Source organism: Psammomys obesus, unplaced genomic scaffold (genome assembly GCF_907164565.1).
Source record: "Psammomys obesus unplaced genomic scaffold, mPsaObe1.curated_primary_1811, whole genome shotgun sequence".
In the NCBI taxonomy this organism is placed as follows: domain Eukaryota; kingdom Metazoa; phylum Chordata; class Mammalia; order Rodentia; family Muridae; genus Psammomys; species Psammomys obesus.
The window spans coordinates 8,385,473-8,397,136 of record NW_026596147.1 but is presented as its reverse complement, the minus strand read 5'-3'; the positions used below and the strand labels follow the sequence as shown (position 1 = coordinate 8,397,136).

At 48.7% G+C, this 11,664-nt stretch overlaps 1 protein-coding gene across 1 annotated transcript in view; it reads left to right on the top strand.

The window, feature by feature from the left end:
• The first annotated feature begins 1,012 nt into the window (after positions 1-1,012).
• The window catches only part of Wwc2 (WW and C2 domain containing 2), a 173,586-nt gene continuing 162,934 nt past the window's right edge, over positions 1,013-11,664 (top strand). The window contains exon 1 of the mRNA XM_055593592.1: positions 1,013-1,463. Coding sequence (XP_055449567.1) covers positions 1,333-1,463 — 131 coding nt within the window. The 5' untranslated portion in view covers positions 1,013-1,332. The remainder of the gene's footprint in view (positions 1,464-11,664) is intronic.

Genomic DNA, 11,664 nt, shown 5'->3' with positions numbered 1-11,664 from the left:
TCACACCAGATGGGGACATTTGATCCAAGAAGCTGGGGCCTCCGACCCCCGCCTTGGGGGGTGGTCGTCAACACCTGCTGGACCCTGGGATTGGGGAGGAGAACTTCCCGGGACGGAGAGCTGGAGGAAGAAACTGGATATTGGACGCAGCCATGTCCCTTTGGACTTAAACCCAGAAGGGGACGCCAGAGGCAGAGGGCCCTGGCCGCGCTGGTGCAGCGCCCCTACGCGGCGGGGAGGCGCGGGAGGTGCCGGCCCCCGGGAGTCCCGCGCGTGGCGAGCAGCGGCGACAGCAGCGGGGTGGCCCTGTCGCCTCTGAGGATCAGGCCTGGGTTCATCCGTGGGCCGCTGGGGCGGACGGAGAGGGACCCGCCTTTGCTCGGCCCTCCGAGGCCCGCGGGGTCCCCGGTGAGGTCAGCGAGGGCCAGACTCCCCGGCGGAGGGCTCGGGGGGCGCCGCGGCCCCGGACACGCCCCGGACACACGCCCGACGCTTTTGCACACTTCCCCGCCGCCGGGAACCGCCGGGGCACGGGGCGCGGCGTGGGGGAGTTTCTGTGCCCTCTTCCCGGGACAGCGCTCCCCACCCTTTCCTCTCGAAAGTCCTGCGGTTTCCCCACAAGTCGGAAAGAGGTTGAGAAGGCTGCAGACTTTTTTTTTTTTTTGTCTTTCTTTGGCCGTCTTTCTCGTCCCGAAACTCTAAGACCCCCAGAGCGTCTAGCCCGAAGAGGACAGTTCGGGATGGCTGGGGAGGGAGCGAGCGGCGCCTTCCTCCGCCCTCCCGCCTCCCACCTGGCCTCCGCTCCCCTCCCCCGCGCGGGCTCAGCCCCGCGTCCCGCCGCGGCCGGCCCCGGCGGCTGCAGGGTTAAGCTCAGGAATGTGGCGGCGAGGAATGTGCATGCAAATGAGGAGGGCACGGGGCGGGGCCGAGGGCGGGGCGCATGCTAATCGCACGCAAATGAGGAGGCCAGTAGCCGCCGGGCCGTTGCTCCGCGGAGCTTCCCGGATCCGAGCCCAGACGGCGTCGGCCGGGGCAGCCTGGGCGCCGCGACCCTCGGCGGCCACAGGGGGACGGGGAGGAGGAGGAGGAGGAGGAGGAAGAGGCGGAGGCAGCGGCGGCAAGGAGGAGGAGAAGGAGGAGGGCTCGCTCGCCTGCTCCGACGCAGACATGGTGGACTGATCCCCGGCGGGGCTGAGAGCAGGGATTCCCGAGGCTCCCCCCGCGCGTGGCCCGCGCCCCGCGCCCCGCGCGCCCCTCGCCGGCGCCCGCGTTCCCGCCGCGCCCTGCGCCCGGTCCCTATGGAGGCGCCGCTAGCCGGCGAGGCCGCTGACCATGCCTAGGAGGGCCGGGAGCGGGCAGCTGCCGCTACCCCGGGGCTGGGAGGAGGCCAGGGACTACGACGGCAAGGTCTTCTACATCGACCACAACACCAGGAGGACCAGCTGGATCGACCCCCGGGACAGGTGGGCGGCCGGATCCCGGCCGGGTGCGGGGACCCGCCTCGGAAGTGCGGCGGCGACTGTTGTCTGGGAGACCTGGCGGGCGCGGGGGGCGTGGGGCGTCGCCGGCCCGACACCCCTGAGGGCTCCGGGATGGGCGCGGGACCGTCGGCCTAGGCGCGGCTGTGTCTGCCCGCCAGGCTCCCTTTCTTGGGCCCCATTGCCCACTTGCCTTCCCTACGCCCCCCTGAGACTCGTTCGTAGACACTCCCTGTCCCAAGGGAAGGCCGGATTGGTGTTCTGGGTTGGCACCCCAAGTCCAGTTAGCCGGCTCAGGGTGGGGGCCCCTTGACCCTCTTTAGATCTCCCGTGCTCTTCAAAGTTGGTCAGACGGAGGCGGAGGGCACCTTTCGACCTCTGTAAGGCACGCCGGGCTTGGGGCCTCCCGGAGGCCTAAGTGCATGGTGTGAGCAAACTAGCCATCTGGGCCACCTGTGGCATCTCTCCAGCCATCGTCTCCGGAGCTCTGACTGCAAGCTTTTGCTAGGGCGCAACCCTAACCATACCCTAGGGCCCAAACGCGGAGAGGGGTCCTATTCCTGGTTGGTGTCCTTCGGAGCTTTGGCCCTCATATTAAAAAAACGAAAAACAAACAAAAAACCAAAACACTGTTTTGGATTGGAGTTTTGCTTAACTGTAATTCCTCACCTGAAGGCTCAGGCAGAGTTTTCTTGTGAAGTGGAGTGAATACTGGGACTGAACCTTGGCCACAGGTAGCCCAGGCTTGAAGCTTAGCCTAATTTTGAACAGGTCTCAAATGCAAGCATTTTATTCCTACCTAGAGCTCTGAAGCAGACAGGCATCCAAGAAGTTCAGGAGCTGAAGTTTAGTGGAGTGTCCACAGTGTCCTCTTTCTCAACTTTCTTTTTACTGTTAGGAAGAGTATTTCTTAGAATTAAAGTTGCTGGCAGAATGACTAGATGAGGAGGACACGGCACGGTGTCACACATCTGTATGAAGTCAGCACTTGTGAAAAGGGGGATCAGGAATTCAAGGCCAATACCAGAGCACATTTTTACTTGTAAATTCGAAAATGTCCATTAAGGAGGTATTCCTTTTTGTTTTATATTTCTCGACTGCCTCGGGCTGTGTGTAGCTCAGGCCGGCTTGGAACTCCTTATGTAACACAAGCTGGTCCCAGACTAGCAATCCCTCTGCCTCAGCCTCCTCAATGCAGGAATTACCGGTGCCAGCCACCATCCTGGATTAGTTAGTGCCTCATTGTAAGTTTCAATAACGTATCCTTAGGGAGACCCCGTCATCTGCAGTTCCATCATTTCTGAAAAGTTCTGTAGGATTTTTATGCAGCGTGGTCTGAGGGGTTATAGCCTTTTCAGGTGCTTTTCCCATTACCCCATCCCCCCCCAATACCTTTCTTAATTTGACCCTAATATGCTTTTCTATTTGATATCCCCAGTCACTGATTTCCTAGAACTATTGTATTTGAAAGCTATTAAAAAGCAGTTATAAGAAAGTCTCAAACGACATAAATTTATGGGACAATCCTTTTTAAATTATCCATGAAGATAGGGGTTTAGGTTTCCCTCCCCCACCCCCATGGGCCATTGCTGGCCTGATGAAGGTTATGACAAGAGTCACAGGGTCATGGGCTCTCCAGGCTTATTAGTCGTCATAAACGTTGTGCTCTGAGCTGTTACTTGCGCCGTTGCACTTTGAAACTACTTAACAGATAGTAAACGTCGGGGCCGATGGTGTGCACACAGCAGTGGTTTGTAAGGCACCTGTATAAATATTTGACTTTTACAGTTAACTGCGCGGCAGTTCTCTCTGCTCGTGGAAACTCGGGAGTTTCAGGCTGACTGCAGTGTAAATGCTTGCACTTTCTAGGCATTTTACGTCCTCTCCTGCCTCAGCTTACACACATCATCCCATCATCTCATTTGTCTGCCGAAGAAGATTATCAGAATACGCAGTGGCTGGGTGAAGCAAAGAGAAAGGGAAGTTATATGACTTGGCTTATCCGCATCCCTGCCATCTTGCACAAGCCAGGTGTGCCTTTTACTTCAGACAGGAATGGACTGGCAGTTACTGTGAATGTTGTTTTCAGGAAAGTAGGAACCAAGTCCTCTGCTGGGGACAAAGGGTTTTGACTAAGGTGAATTCTTTTTCCAGTTTTCCTTGCAGCTGCTAGGTCTTGAAGTACTTGAAGATGTATGTTTGAATTATTAGCAATACTTCTGAATTCCTGTATGAGAAGTTTAAAAGCTATTCTGTGCCATCAGCCACTGTGATATGTCAGTTTAAATATATGTTTTCTTTCAGTGCCAGTAAGCGACAGTGAGCCTTCCTACATAGTGTTAGAGCTGATTAGAGAAGAAATTTGAAGTAGCTCTTACTAACTCTGGTGAATTTTGCTGCACAGCAAGCATATGGGAAGGGAGACGTTACCCAAGCCAGGAGGGACTGTAAGGTGTATTCTTCTCCTGCGTGATCACATTACAAATCCCGAGAGAAAAAAGAAGGACTTGAGACACTGTGAGCCTGTGGTGGTTATGGGTCTTTAAAGCCACTTCACTTAAAATGGTCAGAATGATTCACCCACTCACTGTTGTTATTTTTATTCCGTTAAGAGTGGGAATTTTGCTTCTGAGAGTTTATCAGAAGTCATCTGGTGTTTCTGGTTGGACAGAGAAATACGTTGCCTGAATGGGAGGAGGCTGGGTGGGAGGGGGGTTTCTACAGCCACGTGATCTCATTCAAGGAGTTGTGGTGCTGGAGCATGGGGCTCACGTGTTCAGATACGTTAGGGCCAGGCCACATAACGCAGACGTTGCTGGGGTGTCTCCGATCTCTTACTGCTCTGTCGCCTACTACGTCAAGCTGAGTTTCTGAATCAACTCCCTCACAGGGATGTTTTCCGGCTTGTCATTAAGACCCAGCCAAATAGTATTATTTGCCCTGGTAACATTTTCTTTTCGTCTTAAGTTTTAAGAAAATGTGTGTCCGGGTGCTTTGTCTGTTCCATGAGTGTGTAGTGCCCTTGTAGTCCAGCAGAGGCCGTTGGCCCCCTGGGGTTGCACTTGCAGGTGTTTGGGAGCTGCCATGTGGGTGCTGGGAATTGAACCCTGGGTTCTCTGGAAGATCAACCAGCGCCTTTAACCACTGAGCCTTCTCTCCAGCCTTCTGTCAACACTTCAGCTTAGGAACTGGGCCACAGTTCAGGGAACCCCCGATTATAGTAGATACGGCATCACATTTCTTTGTTTCTTATTTGTTTTTGTTTTTCAAGACGGGGTTTCTCTGCGTATCCGTGGCTGTCCTGTACTCGCCTTACAGACTAGGCAGGCCTCTAATTCGCAAAGATGAGCCTGCCTCTGCCTCTGCCTCTGCCTCTGCCTCCCTGAGTGCTGGGATTACAGCCGCGCATCACCATGTGTGGCTGCAACGTCACATTTCACTAGGCTCTATAAAGGTGATCTCATCTTATTCTGCCATTAGTTTTCTGAAGTAGGCCTTTCGTACCTCACAGGGACAGATGAGGAAACGGAATGGGTGAGGCTGCAGGTGCTCAAGTGTGGAGTCAGGATCTGGCACCAGACAATATGACTATAACCTGGTGCTTCTCACCCTTTCTGATGCTGCCACCCCTTACTACAGCTCCTCGTGTTGTGGGGACCCCAAACGATAAGATTATTTCTGTTGCTGCTTCATAACTGCGTTTTTGCTACTGTTATGAATTGTATTGTAAATATCTTTGTTTTTCGATGGTCTTAGGCCGCCCTGTGAAGGGGTAGGTCAACCCCCAAAGTGGTCTCGACCCATAGGTTGAGAACTGCTTCTCTAAGGCTTGGAAGCCGTGTGTGTTTCCTGAGGGTGTTATTTTTGTGGGTTCTCTCTCCCAGTCCCGTTTTATTTTGCTCACCGTGAACACTCTTTGGCCACACCAATTGGTGTTTATGGTGGAACATGGATCCTGGCCAAATGGGCTGGTGTTTTATAACCCTGTACTCAACACAGGAGAGAGGATGGGAAGGATCACCTCTTGGAGTCAGGGTGAAATGGGCAGGCACTGCGGTTTTGCATTCTTCTTGTCCTTGTGGGAGAGGCGCAGTCCTTCTGTCCAGTGAAGCTTACAGGTTTCCACACAAAGCAACAGTATGCTAAGTCTCTAATCTGTAGCTTATGACTAGGGTCAGACACAGAACAGCGCGTGGCTTTGAATTGGAGAGAGGCCTGTATGGCGGCGGGTGAATGAAGGTGTTCGTGATGAGCGAGTCATTGCTGTCAGAGCAGACTTGTGTCTTTCCACGCTCAGTCAGTGACACTTGATTAGGATCCTCAGAACTCTCCGAATCTTTCCTTTCAAATCAGTGCAAGTGGACCAACCCACCTCAAGTGTGACTCTCGCAAGTCCTCGTTCCACACTTGTCCTCTGCGTGTGGTAGATGTGAACTGAATGTTGGGTAGGCCAGTTAAGGGCTAAAATCAATGAAAGAGTGTAAGTTGAACTGCTCTCCTATTTTAGTTTTACTGGGCTTTTGGGGAAAAAAAATTATGCCCCGACCTATCAACAAGCAGAGACAATCGATTTTCCAGTTGGATTAGAAATAATGAGAGAGGTGAGCTGCTGCTTTTTGAAGACTAATGTGAACATGTGAATTACTTAAACAGCAAAAAGCCCACTGTCAGCTCTCGTACCGCCATGGCCATCCTGCTGCACGCTGCCCCTTCCCAGCAGGTCCAGCGCCTGGGTGCCAAGTGCTGGGAGTTAGCTGAGCGATCATGGGAGAGGCTGCTAAGAGTGGATTTTAATCACTCGAGGAAGTGTTAACGGAAACCAGACATTGGTGTCTCCCAAGAATAACCGTAGATCTATTTCTTGCTTTCAGCACTGCTGTGCTTGTTGGAGAGTACAGTAATAGTTGCTTGGTATATTTGAATGACTAAGCTTTCTTCTGTGACTTTAATGGTCTGTAGTTTGCAGTTTAATTTTGCTGCAAGGCCCAGGACAATGGTTTATTTTTCAAGGAAGACTGTTATTTATAAACACGCTATTTGTTTTGAGCTGCAAACTGCTAAGTTGTCAGCCACAGTGAGCCTTTGTGACATGTGGTCTACAAGCAAGTGGTATTTAAACTTAATGAGAGGAAGCCTGGGACGCTGCGAAGTGTGGAGGCTGCCTGCAGGCCCTGCTCTGCCTTGCAAATGGCACTTGCTTCCTTTCCTGGGTAAAAGCCTATAGAAAATGAGGCCCTCTCTGTGGAGGGGTGTGCCCAGCTTCATCTTGCTGATGTGGGAGTTGGGGACATGGCAGGAAACAGAGCTGCTACCCTAATGTGCGAATGACCTCACGAAGAATTCAACTCTGTGAGCGTCAGTGAAGCTGACTGACCTTTGCTAGATTTTGGACTTAATTCTTTATCCGTTTCTGAAATTGAAAAAATTACCACGTACTTCTAGTGTATGGGACAAGAAAGAAAAATTTAAAGGCACAGGGTGTAGGCTAAAAACAATTTAAAACAATGTAAATTTAAAACAATGTAAATGCAGAGTGTTTTCACCATCTGGAGTGTTTTCTTATTAGTCATTCTTATTATGATAAAACAAATCACACAAAATTCACAATTTTAGCCAAAGTTTATAATTCAGTGATTTTTTAAAAAAGTATATTCACACTGTTAGGCAAGCCTAAATACTATGTAATTCCTGGACCTCAAAATAACTCTCCTACCTATTAGAAACTTGCTTTCCATTCTACCACCCTGAAACTTTTGTTTGTTGTTTGTTTTGTTTTGAGACAGGGTTTCTCTGTGTCAGCCTTGGCTGTCCTGGACTTACTTTGTAGACAGGCTAGCTTCGAACTCACAGAGATCTGCCTGACTCTGCCTCCTGAGTGCTGGGATTACAGGTATGTGCCAGCATACCTGGCTCACCCTGAGGCTCTTGGCAGTCATTAATCTGCATCCTGTGTCTGGGTTTCCCTATGGACGTTTGCTGTAGAGTACCACACTCTGCCGCTAGCCTCTTTCATTTAGCACAGTGTCTTCATGGTTCCTCCTTCTGTAGGCCTTAGCAGGTGCTTCCTCCCTTTTATGACTCACATGGCAATTCTGTACGGAGCCCCTTTTCTTTATTATTATTATTTTAAAGTTTGATGGGCTACAATATCATATTTGTCATTTTAATGTAAATATAATGATTAAGTTGTCTTTCACATTGCAGTGTTTAATATATTTACAGTAGTTCTTCATTTATGTTTGAGTGTGTGTGTGTGTGTGTGTGTGTGTGTGTGTGTATGTGTGGTGTGTGAGACCTGTGTGTATGGTGTGTGTGTGTGAGAGAGAGAGAGAGTGAGTGTCTGCTGTGTATGTGGTATTTGAGACCTGGGTGTGGGTGAGAAACAGTCTTTCTAGACCAGAAAACATTATGTCGGAGAAATTCCAAGTTCTTGGTCTTGAGTTCTTCTTTTTCCTCCCATACCTGACTGAGAGCTTTGCTTATTTGTTTTTTTATTTGAGAAAGGGTCTCTTCCCTATGTAGCCCTGGCTGGCTTCAAACTTGCTATGTAGACTGGGCTGGCTTCCAACTCACAGAGATCCGGATGCCTCCGTGCTGGGATTAAAGGTATGTGCCACCATGCCTGACTTTGAATGGTTTGAACCCGACACTATAGATGTAACCACTGCACCAACCAGCTCGGTGCCCCAGACAGTAGGACATAGAGAGGCGAGTAAGATTTGGTTCTACGTGAGCCTGCTTACAAGCTAGTCAGCACAACCACCTCTAGCGTGAACCGAAGTGGCCTTGATTTTTCTCTGTATCCTTTTAATTCAGCCTAGTGAGTACCATTCCAGACACACAAGGGAAACCACTTGAAAGGAATTAAATGTGCAATACAGATGCAAAGTGCACATTAATTTTATCTTCATCCTGTCTTGTTATATTTTAAAATGTTACAGCGCATTCAGATGATGGAGGGCAGCTGAGAGCCTCGAGTCCTGTCAGTCAATGTTCCCACCCCCATCCCCAGGACAGCCCCAGCCGAACCATGAGGAGGATGCCCACTGACTAGGCAGACAAGGTCACTTAGGTCATCGAAAGTTGGGGCCTTTGAGGAACTACCACTGCCCAGAAGAACCTGAGGGGATGTTTACACAAGTAAACATCATGGGGCATCTTGGGACAGAAAAGGGGAAAACTAAGGAAAAGTGAGCTATTGGCTTGGTGGAGTATCAGCCTAGCTAGTACATTAGTTTCTGTAACTGTTCTGAACTGCTAGCGGGAGCTGAGTGAGGGGAACATGACAGCTTTCTGTATTAACTTTGTGTTTTCCTCCAAATAGGAAACACTTTTAGAAATAGTTGGTTAAATTATTATAAAAATCACTTTAAACAGCTAACTATTTCTCATTGTTTAAGTGAAGAACAGTGGTGAGCAAAATATGGCCTAGAGCTGAGTCCCATCCTGCAGGCCTGTTTTTATACAGCCCTCCAGCCAGCATGAGGTTTATACAAAGAAAAGCTTGTGAACAAACAGAAGCAAAGACTGTGTGGTGGGTTGAATAGAGTTCCCAAAGCCCCAGATGTTTCAAAGTCCCAGATGTTTGCTCTGGAAAGTAGAATGATGGGATTCTTTTCTTATTTATTCTTATTATTACTACTTAGTTTTTAAGATAGGGTTTCGCTGGGTGGTCTTGGCTGGCTTGGAACTTACTAAGTAGCCCAGGATGGCCTTGAACTCACAGAGTCCTACCTTTTGCCTCACACTGCTGGGATTGAAGATGTGCTCTACCATGCCCAACCCAAATCTTTAAAACATTTTATATCAACACTTAAAAGAAATATTAGCCATTTATGAGCACATGGCGTTTTCCTTGATCATTTATTCTGCAAATGCTTTGTGGATGCTGTGAAGATGAGTCCTGCCTCCACAGATGCGGTCTTTGAGGAATCGCTTTCTGTCCTGGGTTGGTTTTCTTGCAATGCAATGAAACACACCACTTAAAGTTTTTCAGCTCCATTTCTTTTTGAGGTGTCTGGAGTGATAGATAGCTTAGTTTAGCCTGTTACTTTATAACTGGAGTGAATCATGGATCTGGCTGCTTGCTGATACTGTATATTATGACATATGTTGGCTTGAAACCAAGGGCCATCCTGGGAGCCTGGTTTTGCTGTATTGGCCTGAAGTAGAGATTATTTGTACAGTATCAACCAAGGTTTAGTTTGGTAAGTTACCAAATACTAGACACCAGTCAGATTTATTATTATTATTATTATTATTATTATTATTATTATTATTATTATTAATGGATTCATTTTGGAGACAGGTTGGGACCCAACTTTCTGAATAGTTGAGGATGGCCTTGAATCTTTTTTCCGTCTGCTCTCACTTCCAAATCATGGCATGATGATGATGATGATGATGATGGTGATGATTTTGTGTATATATGTGGGTGTGATGTGAACTTGTATATTGTGTTTACCTGTGTGCATGCATGCACTTGTATATATGTGAAGGGTTAAAGTTGATAAGGAGTTTCTTCTTTCATTGCTTTTCACCTGATATATTGAGGAAGGGTCTCTCACCGAACCCAGAATTCAGCAATTCCAGGTAGTCTAGCCAGCTAACTCCTAGGGATCCCGAGAAAGTAGGCTCTAATGCCAACGAAGGAATGAACTCAGCAGGAAGAGCAAGGGCAAGCAGGAAAGAGCAGGTGCTTCCTTCTTCCATGTCCTTTTTATAGGCTGCCACCAGAAGGTGTGGCCCAGATTTAAGGGGGAACTTCCTGATTCAGAAGATCTGGGTTTAGGGTGGGTCATCCCAACTCAAATGATTCAATCAAGAAAAATCCTTCACTGGTGTACCGAGCTGCCTCAGGTTTTAGTTTATCCAGATGTCATCAGTAGACAACCAAGAATGGCCGTCATCCCTTGTTTCTGCTTCCAGAGTCTGAGGATTGCGAGGCTCCTCCATGTCCAGCTGCTTTCATGTGGGTTCCGGAAGTCCAGCCTCTGGCGCTTACATTTGCACAGCAAGTGCTTCCTACCTGCTGAGCCATCTCCCAAGCCTCCTTATAAATTTATTTTCCAAAATTTTAAACTCAAAATTGCAATGTGTGAGACACACACAGGCACACATACAGTGTCAGATACCATGGTGGGTGGACCCAGCAAGGAGGTCAGAGTGCAGACTTTTCGAGGCTTTGTTCTTCCACTGTGGAGACTACTCAGTGTACTCAGCTTTAGGCTTGCTTCTCTAGCTGTCTCCTTGGTCCAGTGACATTTATCTGTGAGACAGACCCCCTCCTGGGAGATGCTGACAACAGTTCAAGGCTGCTTTGACCTCTTTATTCTGCTGCTTCACCTTCCCTAGTGCTCAGAGTGCAGGTACCTCCTCACCTGGCCTTAGAAAAACTGTAAAAAGAATGGTGCATAAGGATATAGGAAGGACATCCAACAAATATCAAATTTCAAAGGCATGAAAGCAGTTCATTGTAGGAGGTATAAATGGAGTGTTAATCTTGATATGTGGAAATACTAGGTTTTAAACTATGTGTGTGAGAGATAAGTGTTTGAGTGTTTGCATACATGATCATGGGTGTACATGTGTGTGGAGGCTGGAGAGCAATTTTGACAGTCTCCAGAAACACCATCTACCTCCTTTGAGACATTCTCTTGGTTGGCCTGAAACTCACCAGTTAGGCTAGATTATCTGGCCTCTGAGCCCTAGAGAGCCTCCGACTGCCTCCTCAGGGCTGAGATGACAAGTGTATACCCCACGTGGCATTTTATCTTGTGTGCTGTCTAGTTTTATGTCAACATGACATGAGCTAAAGTCATCTGAGAGGAGGGAACCTCAAGAAAATGTCTCCGGGCTGGAGAGATGGCTGCTCAGCGGCTAAGAGCACTGACTGCTCTTCCAGAGGTCCTGGGTTCAATTCCCAGCAGCCACATGGTGGCGCACAACCATCTATAATGAGATCTGGTGCCCTCTTCTGGTGTGCTGTGAAAACAGAGCATCCACATACATAAAAATAAATTAATATGTTTAAAAGAAAGAAAGAGAGAGAGAGAGAAAGAAAGAGAAAAAGAAAAAAGGAAGAAGGAAGGAAGGAAGGAAGGAAGGAAGGAAGGAAGGAAGGAAAGAAAGAAAGAAAGAAAGAAAGAAAGAAAGAAAGAAAGAAAGAAAGAAAGAAAGAAAGAAA